The sequence below is a fragment of the Coregonus lavaretus genome (genome assembly GCF_964263955.1).
Source record: "Coregonus lavaretus genome assembly, chromosome: 8".
In the NCBI taxonomy this organism is placed as follows: domain Eukaryota; kingdom Metazoa; phylum Chordata; class Actinopteri; order Salmoniformes; family Salmonidae; genus Coregonus; species Coregonus lavaretus.
Window position 1 is genome coordinate 11,663,382 of NC_139995.1, and position 21,413 is coordinate 11,684,794.

The 21,413-nt window shown below is 43.4% G+C and overlaps 1 protein-coding gene across 1 annotated transcript in view; it reads left to right on the forward strand.

The window, feature by feature from the left end:
* Positions 1-21,413, forward strand: part of LOC311133830 (guanine nucleotide-binding protein G(i) subunit alpha-2-like) — a 209,008-nt gene that overhangs the window by 184,319 nt on the left and 3,276 nt on the right. The window contains exons 5-6 of the mRNA XM_084167424.1: positions 629-757; positions 18,923-19,052. Coding sequence (XP_084023550.1) covers positions 629-757; positions 18,923-19,052 — 259 coding nt within the window. The remainder of the gene's footprint in view (positions 1-628; positions 758-18,922; positions 19,053-21,413) is intronic.

Sequence of the window (21,413 nt, forward strand, 5' to 3'; positions counted from 1 at the left end):
ATTTATGCAGGTTATCTTAGTGTTCTTGGGCACAGGGACTATGGTGGTCTGCTTGAAACATGTTGGTATTACAGACTGAGTCAGGAACATGTTGAAAATGTCAGTGAAGACACTTGCCAGCACATGCTCGGAGTACACGTCCTGGTAATCCGTCTGGCCCTGCTTAAAAGTCTTACTCACATCGGCTACGGAGAGCGTGATTACATAGTCATCTTGAACAGCTGATGCTCTAATGCATGCTTCAGTGCTGCTTGCCTCGAAGCGAGCATAGAAGTGATTTAGCTCGTCTGGTAGGCTTGTGTCACTGGGCAGCTCGCGGTGGTGCTTCCCTTTGTAGTCTGTAATAGTTTTCAAGCCCTGCCACATCCGACGAGCGTCAGAGCCGGTGTAGTACGATTCAATCTTAGTCCTGTATTGACTCTTTGCCTCTTTGATGGTTCGTTGGAGGGCATAGCAGGATTTCTTATAAGCGTCCCGGTTAGAGTCCCGCTCCTTGAAAGCGGCAGCTCTACCCTTGAAAGCGGCAGCTCTACACAACTGTTTGTGTGTGTCTGTGTGTGTGTGTGATTGTCTTGCCAGTGTGTGTGAGTGTCTCCCCTCATCATAATTATGTGTGTGTGTGCCACAGCTACCTGAATGAAATGGAGAGGATAGCCAAATCAGACTACATCCCCACACAGCAGGATGTGCTGCGGACCAGAGTCAAGACCACCGGCATCGTGGAGACACACTTCACCTTCAAAGACCTGCACTTCAAGTAAGGGCTCTCAGAACAAACTTGGCAACCTGACTAGTGTGTGTCTGTATATTTGTATGGCTTTGTGTATTGGGACAGGGGCAAACTGACCATTACATTATTACATTAACTCTTCCGAGTCGGCGAACGCTTCGGCGCGTTCAAATCGCGGGCCGGCTTTAGGACCGCGCAGCATCCAAACCAAGTGACGCAGAGGGCTGCCGTCGATTTCATGCAGAAATGGAGACCCGAAGCTACGTTTTGAGTGTTTGTTTCATGTAAATACACCAACTAAAACCAAAGTTATGATAATTTCAATTCCATGAAAAAAGTGCGTCAAAATATGCGCTCTTTTATGAGCGCTTTGCATTTATTATAATAACTTTGTCGTCTTTTGTGATAAAAAGGAACGGAAAAAAACGTGTGCTTGTGCTAACCCGGTTCTTCAGGATGCACACGAGTATATAAACATTCATTCCCATGACAACTAGCCATTGCGAAAGAACGAACGAGAGGAATTAGTTCAGTTCATGAGTAGTTTTGGAGAGTTTTTCACGAGTTAGTAGCACCAGCCATGTTCCTGTGGCCATTGCCAATGTTGCAGAGGCCAAAGACAAAGCCACAGCAGGCCGCAGGGTTTGTCAACGCTGTAAACAAGTTGACAAGAAGAGGTTTGTCACACCATGGAAGTGCAAGGCCTGTGATGTGGCTCTCTGTGTCATTGTGGACAGGAACTGTTTTGAAGAGTGGCACAAATAGGGTAAAGGCCAGTGGCTATACCTACTTTTTTTGTAAATAGTTGTGTATTGCTTGTATATATCTCAAGAATACTTTTATATGTTCATATTTGCACTTTGTGGTTCAATTTGAAGCTTTTTTTTTCATTTTGGACAGAAACTGTTTTGAGGAGTGGCACAAAAAGGTTTAGGGTTAGAATAGAAGAAAAACGCCAGTGGTTATACCTACTTTTTATTGTAAATAGTTATTTATTGCTTGTATATATCACCAAAATACTTTTATATGTTCATATTTGCACCTTGTGGTTCAATTTGAAGCTTTTTAAATGCTTGGTTCACCATGTTTGAGGGTTTTACAATAAAAAAACCATCTTTTTTCTAAACGGACTTTGTGTTTTCTGTGTGTGTTTGGGTCCAGTGTGTTGAAATAGTATGTCAAAGTGAAAAACTTACTAACAGATCATATAGGTGAGGTTGTGCTGAAAAAAAAGATACCCAACATTGGTCTGGTAAACATTTCTTTATGTAGTATATCAGGGCAAAATTGAAGGTACCCAAAAACGGCCAAAAAAGCTCCAGACTCCGAAGAGTTAATGTGAAAACAAAATGTATTCATTGCACAAATATAAAGAGACCAGCCACTGATATATCTTTCTGTCCCCCCTTGTTTTTGACTTTCTTCAAATGTGAGTGCTGCTTCCTTATTATGTGTAGTTCTGCCAATCACAACATTTTAAAATGTCTCTCCGTAACACCAGTCACTCGAGACTCGAAGCCACGAGGGTAGAACACATTTCAACGCGTCTCCTTCCTGAGCGGTATGACGGCTGCGTGGTCCCATGGTTTATACTTGCGTACTATTGTTTGTACAGATGAACGTGGTACCTTCAGGCGTTTGGAAATTGCTCCCAAGTATGAACCAGACTTGTAGAGGTCTACAATTTTCTTTCTGAGGTCTTGGCTGATTTATTTTGATTTTCCCATGATGTCAAGCTAAGAGGCACTGAGTTTGAAGGTAGGCCTTGAAATACATCCACAGGTACACCTCCAATTGACTAAAATGATGTCAATTAGCCTATCAGAAGCTTCTAAAGCCATGACATCATTTTCTGGAATTTTCCAAGCTGTTTAAAGGCACAGTCAACTGACTGTATGTAAACTTCTGACCCACTGGAACAATTGTTAGAAGAATTACTTGTGTCATGCACAATTTAGATGTCCTAACCGACTTGCCAAAACTATAGTTTGTTAGCAAATGTGTGGAGTGGTTGAAAAACGAGTTTTAGTGACTCCAACCTAAGTGTATGTAAACTAAAAGACTTCAACTGTATATTTAGAAAATTATCAAAAATGATGTATTATTAGCTAGCTAGCTTGCTACAGAAACTTAGTGCGCAGGCTAACTCAAATGAGCTGCTAACATAATGTTCGCTAGTTAGCTAACTTTACATACTGTATAGCTAGCTAAGTGAATTAAATATCACCAGCTTGCTAACTTCATATTAGCTAGTTAGCTAGCTATCTAACAGCCATGTAGCTTTAGGTAGCTAGCTAACAGCCATGGGAGAGGGTGAAATGATTAGCTAGCAAATAATCTGTCTATAAACAATTGTTGGAAAAATTACTTTGAAGTGTTTGAAAAACGAGTTTTAATGACTCCAACCTAAGTTTATGTAAACTTCTGACTTCAACTGTATGTGCTTTAAACAACCAGAAAGACGATGAGAAACATGATGATAATCAAGCCATTCCTGTCTATCTGTGTAAGTGGTCTGACATGAGTCCACAGTGACCTGGTTCCAGATAAACTCAGAGCACTGGCCTGGCTGACATTTGCCTTCTGTCACAGACATGATGTCAGGGATGAATAATACATGGGGACAATCGATAAGAAAAAAGACACTTATTTTTATCTCCATCCTGTTGGCTGTAGCTATGGAAACTAATCTCCAGGAAGATACCAACAGAATGAATGGCATAAAAATGACAAATGCAACAAAAAAAGAAGAGAGATGTGGTACATTAGAGAGAGATAATGAAAGACGAAAGAATGCTATGTCTGTTTATTTTGTGTTGCCATCTCTGATTCCATATGCAGAAACAATTTCAGCTCATACCTACCGATATATCAGTTTGGATCGTTACAGGAACATGGCAGCCAAAGTGACAGCCGGTGAGAGCCAAGTAGACGAGCTGAAGAAAGAGGTGATGGATCAGAGAATGGAGCTGAGCGTCAAGACTGAACTGCACTTCTACAAGAACAAAATAGAGGAACTGGAGAGCAAAGATGCAGCCCAAACAGCAGAACTATTCACCATGGGCCCGATTCATACTTATGAAATGTATACCTTTCCTACTCATGCCTTTCCTACACACTTCTCAGTAGTTGGTATTCAGACTTACCTTATGGAGAAGCGTAACAAGGTTTGTGGCTCCCTTGCGCACACTGAATACATTTAATTCAACCCCAGAAACACCCACTGGGTGACCTACTAATTTGATCAGGGAGTTGTTCAATTAGTTTCTCTGTTAATTTACTAAAGCAGTCCTTTTAAAATACTGTGTACCTTTAATTTCAATTTTATCAGCACAAGACTAGAATGTAGCAACCTGTCAGTTCCAAGTGGAACAACATCTACAGTGGTGAAAAAAAGTATTTAGTCAGCCACCAATTGAGCAAGTTCTCCCACTTAAAAAGATGAGAGAGGCCTGTAATTTTCATCATAGGAACACGTCAACTATGACAGACAAATTGAGATTTTTTTTTCCAGAAAATCACATTGTAGGATTTTTAATGAATTTATTTGCAAATTATGGTGGAAAATAAGTATTTGGTCACCTACAAACAAGCAAGATTTCTGGCTCTCACAGACCTGTAACTTCTTCTTTAAGAGGCTCCTCTGTCCTCCACTCGTTACCTGTATTAATGGCACCTGTTTGAACTTGTTATCAGTATAAAAGACACCTGTCCACAACCTCAAACAGTCACACTCCAAACTCCACTATGACCAAGACCAAAGAGCTGTCAAAGGACACCAGAAACAAAATTGTAGACCTGCACCAGGCTGGGAAGACTGAATCTGCAATAGGTAAGCAGCTTGGTTTGAAGAAATCAACTGTGGGAGCATTTATTAGGAAATGGAAGACACACTCATAATCTCCCTCGATCTGGGGCTCCACGCAAGATCTCACCCCGTGGGGTCAAAATGATCACAAGAGCGGTGAGCAAAAATCCCAGAACCACACGGGGGGACCTAGTGAATGACCTGCAGAGAGCTGGGACCAAAGTAACAAAGCCTACCATCAGTAACACACTACGCCGACAGGGACTCAAATCCTGCGGTGCAGACGTGTCCCCCTGCTTAAGCCAGTACATGTCCAGGCCCGTCTGAAGTTTGCTAGAGTGCATTTGGATGATCCAGAAGAGGATTGGGAGAATGTCATATGGTCAGATGAAACCATAATATAACTTTTTGGTAAAAACTCAACTCGTCGTGTTTGGAGGACAAAGAATGCTGAGTTGCATCCAAAGAACACCATACCTACTGTGAAGCATGGGGGTGGAAACATCATGCTTTGGGGCTGTTTTTCTGCAAAGGGACCAGGACAACTGATCCGTGTAAAGGAAAGAATGAATGGGGCCATGTATTGTGAGATTTTGGGTGAAAACCTCCTTCCATCAGCAAGGGCATTGAAGATGAAACGTGGCTGGGTCTATCAGCATGACAATCATCCCAAACACACCGCCCGGGCAACGAAGGAGTGGCTTCGTAAGAAGCATTTCAAGGTCCTGGAGTGGCCTAGCCAGTCTCCAGATCTCAACCCCATAGACAATCTTTGGAGGGAGTTGAAAGTCCGTGTTGCCCAGCGACAGCCCCAAAACATCACTACTCTAGAGGAGATCTGCATGGAGGAATGGGCCAAAATACCAGCAACAGTGTGTGAATACCTTGTGAAGACTTACAGAAAACGTTTGACCTGTGTCATTGCCAACAAAGGGTATATAACAAAGTATTGAGAAACTTTTGTTATTGACCAAATACTTATTTTCCACCATAATTTGCAAATAAATTCATAAAAAATCCTACAATGTGATTTTCTGGAGAAAAAAAATCTCATTTTGTCTGTCATAGTTGACGTGTACCTATGATGAAAATTACAGGCCTCTCTCATCTTTTTAAGTGGGAGAACTTGCACAATTGGTGGTTGACTAAATACTTTTTTTCCCCACTGTACATTCTTTTTTCAGATAGAAATAACACCAATCTCCATGCACTGTAATATATAAATTAATAAGAGCTATTGATAAGGACTAGGTAAATTAGTAATCTGTTTGGATAAGGGGATTGTAAATATACACTACCGGTTAAAAGTTTCAGAACTGTGGCGGGTGATTTGGACAGAGTCAGGCGCAGGAGGGTAAATCACAGAATAAATAGTTTATTTGGTAAGACAGCGGTACGCAGCAATGTGTAAAACACTCCAGTGCGGTATTACGCACTGGAGAGAACAAGGCACACAGGTGAATATCCTGGCGATACAACATACAATATAGTAACCTCCACAATAAACAATCACACACAAAGACAAGGGGGGCAGAGGGAATATTTATACAGGTACTGATGAGGGGATATGAACCAGGTGTGTGTAATAAACTAGACAAAACAAATGGAATGATGAGATGAGGAGCGGCAGTGGCTAGAAGGCCGGTGACGAATAACGCCGAAGCCTGCCCGAACAAGGAGAGGAGGCAGCTTCGGAGGAAGTCATGACAGTACTACCCCCTCCCCTCCACCCTTTGACGCGCAGCTTCAGCAGCGCGCCGACAGGAGGGAGTAGTAACCTATAAGTAACCTTGTTTACTCTCCTCAAGACTTTGAAAGGCCCCACAAACTGCGGCCTCAGCTTCCGGCAGGGCAGGCGGAGGGGCAGATTCCAGGTTGGGAGCCAGACCCGATCACCCGGTACAAAGACCGGGGCCTCACTGCGGTGGCGGTCAGCATTGGCCTTCTGGCGATGCACGGCATGCTGGAGGTGGACGTGGGCAGCGTTCCACGTCTCAGCCGCATGCCGAAACCAGTCATCCACCGCAGGGCTATGATGCCACGGTGCCAGGACCGGCTGATAACCTAAAACACATTGAAAATGAGATAGGTTAGTGGAGGAGTGGCGGAGAGAGTTCTGGGCATATTTGGCCCATGGAAAGAACACTGACCAATTTTGGAGAATCTCTTATAAAATGGGTTAGAATCATGTATAGTAACCCTATGTGTAAAATAGTAAATAATGGCTATTTCTCAGAAAGTTTTAAACTGTCAAGAAGAGTGAAACAAAGTTGTCCACTATCGGCATATCTATTTATTATGGCCATCGAGATGTTAGCTATTAAAATCAGATCCAACAATAATATCAAAGGATTAGAAATCCAGGGCTTAAAAAAGGTGTCATTGTACGCTGATGATTCATGTTTTCTTTTAAATCCACAACTTGAATCCCTCCACAGCATCATAGAGGATCTAGATACATTTTCTAACCTCTCTGGATTACAACCAAATTATGATAAATGTACTATATTACGTATTGGATCACTAAAAAATAAAAAAATTACATCACCATGTAGTTTACCAATAAAATGGTCTGATGGTGATGTGGATATACTCAGAATACATATCCCAAATGAAATAAATGATCTCACTCCAATACATTTTAATAGAAAGTTAGCAAAAATAGATTAGATCTTGCTACCATAGAAAAGTAAATACCTGTCAATTTGTGGAAAAATCACCTTGATTAACTCTTTAGTATTATCCAAATTTACCTATTTGCTTATGGTCTTGCCTACGCCTAGGGAACAGTTTTTTTAATTATATGAGAAGAAAAATATTCCATTTTATTTGGAACGGCAAGCCAGACAAAATTAAACGGGCCTATTTATATAATGAAAATGAATTCGGAGGACAGAAATTATTAAATATTAAAGCATTAGACCTATCACTAAAAGCTTCAGTCATACAAAATGTATACTTAAATCCGACCTGGTTCTCTAGCAAATTAGTAAGATTGTCTCACCCAATGTTCAAGAATGGCATTTTTCCCGTTATTCAGATTACAACCTCACACTTTTAGTTATTTGAAAAGGAAATAATCTCCCAAATATCTCTATTTCTAAAACAAGCCATAGAAATTTGGTTGCAATTTCAATTTAATCCTCCAGAAACGACAGAACAAATAATGCAATAAATATTGTGGTTAAACTCAAATATACTAATTGATAAAAACCCTTTTCTTTTGGACAAAATTTTTCAAAAAGGTATAATCTTCGTAAACGATATCATCGGTAGGACTGGTAGAGTTATGTTGCACATGCAGCTAACAAAAACATATGGAAATGTCTGCTCTACCCAAAATTACAACCAAATAATTGCAGCATTACAACAAAAATGGAAGAGAAAAGTGGAAGGGGGAAAATGTAAGGAACTTGTCTGTCGGCCTTGCATTAAAGAACATAATTGGTTAAAGAAAACTATGATAAATAACCCGTTTCATTTAAGGACCAAAGGATTGACAGCCGTCCCGTATAGATTGCAAAATAGTTGGGAAGAGATTTTTGACGTACCGATCCCATGGCATAGTGTTTATGAACTGATATGCAAAACGACGCCGGATTCAAAACGTAGAATTTTTCAATTTAAATTATTATATAAAATGATTGCTACCAATATAATATTATATATATATATATGTGGGATACAATCTTCCCAGCTCTGCAGATTTTGCTGCGAAGAGACAGAATCATTAGATCATTTGTTTTGGTACTGTCCATTTTTAGCTTGTTTTTGGACACAGGTCCAGGAATGGCTGAAGGATTGCAATATTTACCTGGAGCTAACCCTGCAGATAGCATTACTGGGTGATCTGAAAAGTCATAGTCAATCGATCAATAATATAATAATACTTTTAGCAACAATTTATTTTTTTCAATTTACCATCTGTAGAAACAATGAGAATAGAAAGGTTCAGAACTTTTGTAAAACACTACAGTACAGTTGAAAAATATATGGCAAATGGAAATCCAATATGGATGGTGTTAAGAGATAGATGGGTGGTGTTGAATAGAGTTGAAGGATGGGACTAATAGCAACTAACAACAACTAATAACAACAAGATAACTAATAATGTAAGCATACTGTGTCCATAATTAGTATATAGGTTATAGGTTGAGAGCTTTTGTGAAAGAGCACAGTTAGAAAGATATGGCATATAGAAGCAAACCGGATGGACATCATGAAAATGAACGTAGAGGTTGAGGGTAGAGGAAGTTCAGGAGTAAAAACAAACAAAATATAATTATTGTAAAATTGACTGTGTCCATAAAATGTATATAGTATGCTTAAGCTGGAAGTAGAGGCCTAAGCATTGTTGTTCACTAGTTTACTCCAATTAGAGAAGGGGTGGTGGGGTTGGAAAGTAATGAAGGGAAAAAAAATGTTTTTAAAGAAATGTATATGTATGTGTATTTATGTATATATATATATATATATATGTCATGGTCAAAAGTTTTGAGAATTACACAAATATTAATTTTCACAAAGTCTGCTGCCTCAGTTTTTATGATGGCAATTTGCATATACTCCAGAATGTTATGAAGAGTGATCAGATGAATTGCAATTAATTGCAAAGTCCCTCTTTGCCATGAAAATAACCTTAATCCCCAAAAAACATTTCCACTGCATTTCAGCCCTGCCACAAAAGGACCAGCTGACATCATGTCAGTGATTCGCTCATTAACTTAGGTGAGAGTGTTGACGAGGACAAGGCTGGAGATCACTCTTTCATGCTGATTAAGTTAGAATAACAGACTGGAAGCTTTAAAAGGAGGGTGGTGCTTGAAATCATTGTTCTTCCTCTGTTAACCATGGTTACCTGCATGGAAACACGTGTCATCATCATTGCTTTGCACAAAAAGGGCTTCACTGGCAAGGATATTGCTGCTAGTAAGATTGCACCTAAATCAACCATTTATCGGATCATCAAGAACTTCAAGGAGAGAGGTTCAATTGTTGTGAAGAAGGCTTCAGGGCACCCAAGAAAGTCCAGCAAGCGCCAGGACCGTCTCCTAAAGTTGATTCAGCTGCGGGATCGGGGCACCACCAGTGCAGAGCTTGCTCAGGAATGGCAGCAGGCAGGTGTGAGTGCATCTGCATGCACAGTGAGGCGAATACTTTTGGAGGATGGCCTGGTGTCAAGAAGGGCAGCGAGGAAGCCACTTCTCTCCAGGAAAAACATCAGGGACAGACTGATATTCTGCGAAAGGTACAGGGATTGGACTGCTGAGGACTGGGGTAAAGTCATTTTCTCTGATGAATCTCCTTTCCGATTGTTTGGGGCATCCGGAAAAAAGCTTGTCCGGAGAAGACAAGGTGAGCGCAACCATCAGTCCTGTGTCATGCCAACAGTAAAGCATCCTGAGACCATTCATGTGTGGGGTTGCTTCTCAGCCAAGGGAGTGGGCTGACTCACAATTTTGCCTAAGAACACGAATAAAGAATGGTACCAACACATCCTCCGAGAGCAACTTCTCCCAACCATCCAAGAACAGTTTGGTGACGAACAATGCCTTTTCCAGCATGATGGAGCACCTTGCCATAAGGCAAAAGTGATAACTAAGTGTCTCTGGAACAAAACATCAACATTTTGGGTCCATGGCCAGGAAACTCCCCAGACCTTAATCCCATTGAGAACTTGTGGTCAAGCCTCAAGAGGCGGGTGGACAAACAAAAACCCACAAATTCTGACAAACTCCAAGCATTGATTATGCAAGAATGGGCTGCCATCAGTCAGGATGTGGCCCAGAAGTTAATTGACAGCATGCCAGGGCGGATTGCAGAGGTCTTGAAAAAGAAGGGTCAACACTGCAAATATTGACTCTTTGCATAAACTTAATATAATTGTCAATAAAAGCCTTTGGCACTTATGGAATGCTTGTAATTATATTTCAGTATACCATAGTAACATCTGACAAAAATATCTAAAAACACTGAAACAGCGAACTTTGTGAAGACCAATAATTGTGTCATTCTCAAAACTTTTGACCATGACTGTATGTATGTATGTGTGTATATATATATATATATATATATTTGTGAGGGGAAAAAAACATATGGGGGATTGGAAGCGATGCAGACAATTGCATTGATGGAAGTTACAATCTATCTGCAATATTAAAGCTGATCTATCCCCTAAAAGAAAAAAGAAAAAGAAAAAAGAACACCGACCACTCCCCCGGCCGGTCCTGGCAGTAGGACCGCAGGAACCTACCCACATTCTGATTCACCTGTTCCACCTGTCCATTAGACTCGGGGTGAAACCCAGAGGTCAGGCTGACCGAGACCCCCAGACATTCCATGAAAGCCTTCCAGACCCTGGATGTAAACTGGGGACCCCGGTCAGACACTATGTCCTCTGGCTCCCCGTAGTGCCGGAAGACGTGAGTAAACAGGGCTGCCGCAGTTTGCAGGGCCGTGGGGAGACCGGGCAGAGGAAGGAGGTGGCAGGCTTTAGAAAAGCGGTCCACATCGACCAGGATGGTGGTGTTACCCTGAGAGAGGGGAAGATCAGTGAGGAAGTCAATTAACAAGTGGGACCATGGCCATTGTGGAACTGGTAAGGGATGTAACTTAACCGCTGGGAGGTGCCTAGGTGCCTTACTCTGGGTGCACACCGAGCAGGAGGAGACATACACCCTCACGTCCTTAGCCAAGGTAGGCCACCAGTACTTCCCGGTCAGGCAGCGCGCTGTACGGCCAATACCTGGGTGACCAGAGGAGGGAGACGTGTGTGCCCAAAAGATAAGACGGTCAAGGACAAGAGACGGCACGTACCGCAGCACAGCTCGGCACTGAGATGGAGATGGCTCTGTGCGTAACGCCCGCTCTATGTCCGCGTCCACCGCCCACACTACCGGCAACACAATGCAGGAGGATGGGAGTATGGGGGTGTTGTCTATGGGACTCTCCTCTGTGTGGTACAGCCGTGACAGCACGTCTGCCTTCACGTTCTTAGTACCTGGTATGTATGACAACGTGAAATCAAACCAGGTGAAGAACAAGGCACACCTGGCCTGGCGAGGGTTCAGCCTCCTCACTGCCTGGATATACTCCAGGTTACGGTGGTCAGTCCAGACGGGGAAATAGTTTTTCGCCCCCTCAAGCCAGTGCCTCCACGCGGTCAGGGCTCTGACAACAGCCAACAGCTCCCGATCACCAACGTCATAGTTCTGCTCCGCCGGGCTGAGCTTCTTAGAGAAAAAGGCACAGGGGTGGAGCTTGGGTGGCATGCCTGAGCGTTGGGATAGGACAGCACCTATCCCTACCTCGGACGCATCCACCTCCACTACGAACGGTATTGATGGATCGGGATGAGCCAGTACCGGGGCTAAGGTGAACAGAGCCCTCATGTTACTGAAAGCCCTGTCAGCCTCAGCAGACCAGCGGAGCCGGGACGGCCCACCCTTCAACAGGTGATGGGAGCTGCGATCTTGCCAAAGCCCCGGATAAACCTCCGATAATAATTGGAAAACCCAATAAAGCGCTGCACCTACTTTACCGTGGTTGGAGTCGGCCAATTACGCACGGCTGAAATGCTGTATCCCTCCATCTCCACACCTGAGGTGGTGATGTGGTATCCGAGGAAGGAGACGGACTGTTGGAAGAACAGACACTTTTCTGCCTTGGCATACAGGTCATGCTCCAACAGTTGGCCCAGCACTCTGCGAACCAGGGACACATGCTCGGCACGCGTAGCGGAATACACCAGAATGTCATAGATGTAGACCACCACACTGCAACCAAGCATGTGCCGAAACACCTCGTTCACAAAGGACTGGAAGACTGATGGAGCATTCATCAACCCGTACGGCATCACCTGGTATTCGTAATGCCCCTTGGTTGTGCTGAATGCTGTCTTCCACTCGTCCCCTTCCCGGACACGCACCAGGTTGTACGCACTCCGGAGATCTAATTTCGTGAAGAAGCGCGCCCCATGCATTGATTCGATAACAGAGGAGATGAGGGATAGAGGGTAACAATAGCGAATGGTAGTTTGATTAAGTGCCCAGTAATCAATGCAAGGGCGCAGACCTCTGTCTTTCTTCTTCATGAAAAAGAAACTCGAGGAGCCAGACGAAGTGGAGGGACGTATGAACCCCTGGTGCAGGGACTCGGAGACGTATGTCTCCATAGCCTCCGTTTCAGCCAGCGACAAGGGATAGACATTACTCCTGGGAGGCACAGCGTCTAACTGGAGGTTTATTGCGCAATCCCCCGCCCGATGGGGTGATAATTTGGTTGCCTGCGTTTTGGAAAACGCGTGTGCCAAGTCGAGGTATTCGGGGGGAATGTGCACGGTGGAGGTAGTGTCTGGACTTTCCACCGTTGTTGCACCAACGGAAACAGCTTGACACTTACCCTGACACTCTCGTGACCACCCCGTGAGAACCCTCTGCGGCCATGAAAAGGTGGGGTCGTGTAGTGCGAGCCAGGGAAGACCCAACACAACAGGGAAATCAGGGGAATCAATTATAAAAAAGGTGATTTGCTCTCTATGGGTCTCCTGCATAATCATCGTGACTGGTGCTGTAACCTCCCTAACATAACCTGACCCTAATGGTCAACTGTCAAGTGCTTTGATGGGCAATGAAATGGGTAGGGTAACCATAGACTATTAGCTAAAGACCTGTCCATGAAGTTCCCAGCTGCGCCTGAATCGACCAGCGCCTTACACTGGGGAACTACTGTGTAATCAGGGAAGGTGACGTGTATGGTGAAGTGCGCAGCAGAGGGCTCTGAACGATTGTGGGTTTGCGCTACCTGGGGTGACGCGAGAGTGCCCTGCCTGCCACCTCCAGACCCAGAAAAACTCTGACGACAGCGTGCAGCAGAGTGTCCTCACTTGCCACAAGAGTGACACTGGAGTTGTCGTCCTTCGTTCTCCTGGATCGCTGCACCACCCAGCTCCATCGGAACGTAATCCGGGTTGAAGGGGGGTGAAACAGGCAGGCCCCTTCCAGGATGTCCTCTGGAAGCCAGCAGGTTGTCCAACCGGATGGCCATGTCCAACAGCTGGTTGAAAGTCAACGTGGTATCCCGGCAGGCTAGCTCCCTTCGGACGTCCTCTCGCAGGCTGCACCGGAAGAGGTCGATGAGGGCCTGCTCATTCCACCCGGACCCAGCCGCTAGAGTTCTAAACTCCAGGGCAAAGTCCTGCGCGGTCCTTGTCCCCTGCCTCAGATGGACCAGCCGCTCACCCGCCTCTCTTCCTTCGGGAGGGTGATCGAAGACTGCCCGGAAGAGGCGAGTGAACTCCTCGCAGTTGTCCAACGTGTCTCCTCCTTCACTCCAGACTGCGTTGGCCCACTCCAGGGCTTTTCCCAAGAGGCAGGAGACGAGGGCGGACACCTTCTCCCGCTCCGATGGAGCCGGGATGATGGTAGAAAAATAGAGGTCCAGCTGCAGGAGGAATCCCTGGCAGTGGCAGCTGTCCCGTCATACTCCATCGGTCGGGATAGGTGAATCCCTCTGGGTGCTGGGGTGTGGGTGGCTGGATCCGGTCGCTCAGCTGGTCCCGAAGGGTCGGGTCCTCTCCTCTCCAGCCGTTGGACGACCTGGAGAACCCAATCCATCGCTTCGCCCAAGCTGGCTAACATGTTGGAATGCTCCCGGACCCGCTCCATGACTCCAGGCATATTCCTGTCTCCTGCTGACTCCATGCTGTTGGGTGTGTGATTCTGTGGCGGTTGATTTGTACGGAGTCAAGCGCAGGAGGAAAAATCACAGAATAAATGGTTTATTCGGTAAGACAGCGGTACGCATCAATGCGTAAAACACCCCAGTGCGGTATTATGGCGCATTGGAGAGAACAAGGCACACGGGTGAATATCTCAGCGATACAAAATACAATATAGCTCCACCAAGCTATGGTAAACTCCACAATAAACAATCACACACAAAGACAAGGGGGGCAGAGGGAATACTTATACAGGTACTGATGAGGGGATATGAACCAGGTGTGTGTAATAAACAAGACAAAACAAATGGATGAGATGAGGAGCGGCAGTGGCTAGAAGGCCGGTGACGACGAACGCCGAAGCCTGCTCGAACAAGGAGAGGAGGCAGCTTCGGAGGAAGTCGTGACAAGAACACCTACTCATTCAAGGGTTTTTCTTTATTTTTACTATATTTTCTACATTGTATAATAATAGTGAAGACATCAAAACTATGAAGTAACACATATGGAATCATGTAGTAACCAAAAAAGTGTTAAACAAATGAAAATATGTTATATTTGAGATTCTTCAAATAGCCACCCTTTGCCTTGATGACAGCTTTGCACACTTTTGGCATTCTCTCAACCAGCTTCATGAGGGAGTCACCTGGAATGCATTTCAATTAACAGGTGTTCCTTGTTAATTTAATTTGTGGAATTTATTTCCTTATTAATGCATTTGAACCAATCAGTTGTGTTGTGACAAGGTAGGGGTGGTATACAGAAGATAGCCCTATTTGGTAAAATACCATATTATGGCAAGAGCAGCTCAAAAAAGGAAAGAGAAATGACAGTCCATCAATACTTTAAGACATGAAGGTCAGTCAATACGGAAAATGTCAAGTTTCTTCAAGTGCAGTTGCAAAAGCCATCAAGCGCAATGATGAAACTGGCTCTCATGAGGATTGCCACAGGAATGGAAGACCCAGAGTTACCTCTGCTGCAGAGGATAAGTTCATTAGAGTTACCAGCCTCAGAAATTGCAGCCAAAATGAATGAGTTCAATTAACAGACACATCTCAACATTAACTGTTCAGAGGAGACACTGTCTGTGATTTATTTAGAATTCAAGGCACACTTAACCAGCATGGCTACCGCAGCATTCTGCAGCGATACGCCATCCCATCTGGTTTGGGCTTAGTGGGACTATCATTTGTTTTTCATCAGGACAATGACCCAACACACCTCCAAACTGTGTAAGGGCTATTTTACCAAGAAGGAGAGTGTTGGAGTGCTGCATCAGATGACCTGGCCTCCACAATCCCCTGACATCTACCAAATTGAGATGGTTTGGGATGAGTCGGACCACAGAGTGAAGGAAAAGCAGCCAACAAGTGCTCAGCGTATGTGGGAACTCCTTCAAGACTGTTGGAAAAGCATTCCAGGTGAAGCTGGTTGAGAGAATGCCAAGAGTGTGCAGAGCTGTCATCAAGGCAAACGGTGGCTATTTGAAGAATCTGAAATATAAAATATATTTTGATTTGTTTAACACTTTTTTGGTTATTACATGATTTCATATGTGTTATTTCATAGTTTTGATGTCTTCACTATTATTCTACAATATAGAAAATAGTAAAAATAAAGAAAAACCCTTGAATGAGTAGGTGTTCTAAAACGTTTGACCGGTAGCGTAGGCTAAATTACAATTGTTTACATATATGTTACCTTATGATCTCTGGAGACAAATGTGAAACCAGTCATATTTCAGCTAAATGAAAAGCATGTTAACAAGACAGGTATTTCGGCCTCTTTTCCACAGTGAAGTATAAATAGCTGTGTGGTTTTTCAGAATTTTAATTGTAGGCCTCTGGCTTCATAATTTACAGGAGCAAGATTTGGAGACCCAAGCCGAGGCTGTAGCCTATGGAAACCCATCCACACTGACAGCGAAAAAAATTTATTTTTCGTTTTTTAAACAACTAATTGACCAAGTCGGTTTAATTATTTGAATTCCATTTCGTTCTGTGAGCTCAATGCCTACATTGCACAGTTTCTCTAGAGTTAAAAGTTGTAGTTTCCAACAGGCCAATATTCTGCATAGTTAAGCACATAATATGTGGTAATTAACTACAATGATCATAATCCATTGCGCACCTACTTGTCCAGTCTGTGTGTTTCTTTTATGCGATTGTGAGGGGATATAGAGAGCAGCTGTTGCTTTGCGAGGTATCTCTACGTGAAAATACATGATCTAAGTGATTAATAGGTGGTATTCAGCAGTCATAAAATGATGCCTTATTTACTTTGAAGAACTACAAAATAGTGATTTTGTCAGACTGCATAGGCAGCAGCTCTATAGAGATGAGATGATAACTTGGAATAAAATAATAAAGTCATCAAATAAAACAAATGTAATATATACAACAACTTAAATATTTTATTGTAATGTGAATAAATTATTGTTAATAAGTGATAAGCAGTAATGGGCAAGCACTAACATCACCACTTTGTATTAACTTCGTTATCGGCGGTCACAGAGAGACAGATCAACGTCTTGATTGTATGTTTAGCAGAGATCTTCTGTGTTTAAAGTGACACGGTAGGGAAAAAACGCAACGAAGGACGCACTTAGCTGTTCTATGAGTGGCCTGAGGCAGACGGTAAATAACGAGCGTTTTCAAGTGCAACTTTAGTAACAATGGTTTTGGGAAACAGCTCAGAGATTTAACGATGTTCCTACGAAGGTTCTAATGAGGAACTTAGCCTTAAGATGCTTTTGGAAAACCGGGCCCTGAACCGTTCTCTCCATACATTCTAGTGAGTTTGTCTAGAAAATTCAGGTACACCAAATGTAAAGGGGTGGCTTTAGATAAATGTACTAAAAACCCTATTGAATGAACTCCACAAGAAAATCTGTTGGCCAGGAAGTGGGAGGGTTGTCAGCTGTTGAATTAAATATATTTAGTGTGCGCAAGGGAACCACGTCTGAATACCAACTACTGAAAAGTGCATAGGAAAGTTGTGCATAAGAAAGGTGTACTTTTCCTAAGTATGAATCGGGTCCATGGTGAATAGTTCTGCTGTTTGGGCTGCATCTTTGCTCTCCAGTTCCTCTTCTTTGTTCTTGTAGAAGTGCAGTTCAGTCTTAGTGACACTCACCTCCAGTCTCTGATCCATCACCTCTTTCTTCAGCTCCTCTACTTGGCTCTCACCGGCTGTCACTTTGGCTGCCATGTTCCTCAGCTCCACTCTCTGCTCCACCACCATGTCTCTCAGCAGTCTCAGCTCACTCCAGATGTCAGCGGTTTTGTCTGTGTCTTTGTAACATCACTTTCCGTGCTCTCTCCCCATTCCTGTGACCCTGTTGAGTGATGTAATTCTCTCTAACCTCTCCACTCTCTCCCTGTGCACATGCCACAGAGAGGCAGAACAGCAACAACAGCAGCATTACAGTACTACCCATTCTTAAATTAATACCTCAAACTAATTAAGCATACTGGACTCAGTCCCTTTATATACCAACTGGTCTTTGTGGACCAGTACATGGGAAATTAACACTTGTTCAAGGTTGAAATTTCGAGCTCATTGTTAAGGACTGTGGATGATAACATAATACAGGTACAGATTATTCCATGCCAAGTCATTCACATTTTGGTTGTTGACGGAGCCATGGGACAGTCAAACCTGTTACTTAGTCCTAAACTAGGTCATCTTGTGTGTCTAAGCTTGTGAAAACCCATATGTGCAGGTTGAAGCTCTATGTGGTACAGTGGGTCAGCTCGATACAATCTATCTTCACATCAATGTCCATTAATGTGTGATAGAGAGGCTGTGTTGTTAGGACGAATAACAGCTCAAGCAGGGTTATAACCTCAGTGTCCCCTGATAACCAGTGTAATCACACCTGTGTGGCGTGTTCACCTGGTAGAGCCTCTGTTACAGTGTAATGTGTCTACAATGTTTAGGCGTCAAGCATCTGAACACTCAGAGTAGAGGTCAAGCGTTTGCTCCTGTGCCTTTTAAATCACAATGAATGTAATTATATGGACAGAGGGGACCTGATCCTAGATCAAAACTCCAATTGTGAGATGCTTAGACCCATGGGGAGGCGCACAATTGGCCCAGTGTCGTCCAGGGTAGGGGAGGGAATGGCCGGCAGGAATGTAGCTCAGTTGGTAGAGCATGGAGTTTGCAACTCCAGGGTTGTGAGTTCGATTCCCACGGGGAGCCAGTATGAAAAATAAAAATGTATACACTCACTAACTGTAAGTCGCTCTGGATAAGAGTGTCTGCTAAAGGACTCAAATGTAAAATGTAGATGCTTGATACATATGGCCCCTGAGGGCTTCCTGTGTTGGCCCTGCAGTCTTTTATCACGGCCCAGCATCTCTAATGGATCTCTCTCCAGCTGCCTTTGTTCTCAGAACAATCTCATGAAATGTTAATGCATGGCCAAGGATGGAATGTCACCCTCACTTTCTCCCTCTCTTTCATCCCCCCATCTCCAATCCCCTTTCCTTCTCTACTTCTCTCCTGTATCAACTTCACCTTATTTTTTCTCTCTACCTTTTTCGGTGTTACAACCTTCATCTCTCTCTTTCTCTCTATCTCCCTCTTTCTCTCTCTCTCTCTTTCTCTCTCTCACTCTCTCCCTCTTTCCCCTCAACCCTCTCTCTCTCTCCTGCAGGATGTTTGACGTGGGCGGCCAACGCTCAGAGAGGAAGAAGTGGATCCATTGTTTTGAAGGAGTCACATCCATCATATTCTGTGTGGCGCTGAGTGCTTATGACCTGGTGCTAGCTGAGGATGAGGAGATGGTGAGGAGGAAGAGTCACCTATCCTATCCTATTATATTTCTATGATCCACATATTTTCAACTGGTCACTCGTTACTTGTCATCATGTCGTGGGCTACACAGAACATCCATATACTGTACATATTATAAAGCATATGTTACATCTCTACATAATATACTGTATGTGCACTGGAATAGGCTATTAGATTAGATATATTTTATTTTATAGGGGTGTAAATGTAATTGATAATCAAATCAAATCAAATGTTATTTGTCACATGCTTCATAGACAACAGGTGTAGACTAACAGTGAAATGCTTACTTATGGGTTCATTTCCAACAATGCAGAGTTAAAGATAAGATATACACTACCAGTCAAAAGTTTGGACACACCTACTCATTCAAGGGTTTTTCTTTATTTTTACAATTTCTACATTGTAGAATAATAGTGAAGACATCCAAACTATGAAATAACACATATGGAATCATGTAGTAACCAAAAAGGTGTTAAACAAATCAAAATATATTTTATATTTGAGATTCTTCAAATAGCCACCCTTTGCCTTGATGACAGCTTTGCACACTCTTGGCATTCTCTCAACCAGCTTCATGAGGTAATCACCTGGAATGCATTTCAATTAGCAGGTGTGCCTTCTTAAAAGTTAATTTGTGGAATTTCTTTCCTTCTTAATGTGTTTGAGCCAATCAGTTGTGTTGTGACAAGGTAGGGGTGGTATACCGAAGATAGCCCTATTTGGTAAAAGACCAAGTCCATATTATGGCAAGAACAAATCAAAAAAGCAAAGAGAAACGACAGTCCATCATTACTTTAAGACATGAAGGTCCGTCAATATGGACAATTTTAAGAACTTTGAAAGTTTCCATCAAAAAAAAACATCAAGCGCTATGATGAAACTGGCTCTCATGAGGAGCGCCACAAGAATGGAAGACCCAGAGTTACCTCTGCTGCAGAGGATAAGTTCATTAGCATTACCAGCCTCAGAAATTGCAGCCCAAATAAATGCTTCACAGAGTTCAAGTAAAAGACACATCTCAACATCAACTGTTCAGATGAGACTGTGTGAATCAGGCCTTCATGGTCGAATTGCTGCAAAGAAACAACTACTAAATGACACCAATAAGAAGAAGAGACTTGCTTGGGCCAAGAAACAAGAGCAATGGACATTAGACTGGTCGAAATGTGTCCTTTGGTCTGGAGTCCAAATTTGAGATTTTTGGTTCCAACAGCTGTGTCTTTGTGAGACGCGGTGTGGGTGAGAGGATGATCTCCGCATGTGTATTTCCCACCGTAAAGCATGGAGGAGGAGGTGTTATGGTGTGGGGGTTCTTTGCTGGTGACACTGTCTGATTTATTTAGAATTCAAGGCACACTTAACCAGCATGGCTACCACAGCATTCTGCTGCGATACGCCATCCCATCTGGTTTGGGCTTAGTTGGGCTATCATTTGTTTTTCATCAGGACAATGACCCAACACACCTCCAGGCTGTGTAAGGGCTATTTTACCAAGAGGGAGAGTGATGCGGGGCTGCATCAGATGACCTGGCCTCCACAATCACCCGACCTCAACCCAATCGAGATGGTTTGGGATGAGTTGGACCGCAGAGTGAAGGAAAAGCAGCCAACAAGTGCTCAGCATATGTGGGAACTCCTTCAAGACTGTTGGAAAAGCATTCCAGGTGAAGCTGGTTGAGTGAATGCCAAGAGTGTGCAACGCTGTAATCAAGGCAAAGGGTGGCTATTTGAAGATTTGTTTAACACTTTTTTGGTTACTACATGATTCCATATGTGTTATTTAATAGTTTTGATGTCTTCACTACAATGTAGAAAATAGTAAAAATAAAGAAAAACCCTTGAATGAATAGGTGTGTCCAAACTTTTAACTGTACTGTATACTGTATACACTACATGACCAAAAGATCTCATTCCAAAATCATGGACATTAATATGGAGTTGGTCCCCCCTTTGCTGCTGTAACAGCCTCCACTCTTATGGGAAGGCTTTCCACTAGATGTTGGAACATTGCTGTGGGGACCTGCTTCTATTCAGCCACAAGAGCATTGGTGAGGTTGGGCACTGATGTTGGGCGATTAGGCGTGGCTCACTGTCGGCGTTCCAATTCATCCCGAATGTGTTCGATATGGTTGAGGTCTTCCACACCGATCTCGACAAACAATTTCTTTATGGACCTCGCTTTGTTCACGGGGGCATTGTCATGCTGAAACAGGAAAGAGCCTTCCCTAAACTTTTGCCACAAAGTTGGAAGCACAGAATCGTCTACAAAGTAATTATATGCTGTATGTAGCGTTAAGATTTCCCTTCACTGGAACTAAGGGGCCTAGCCCGATCCATGAAAAACAGCC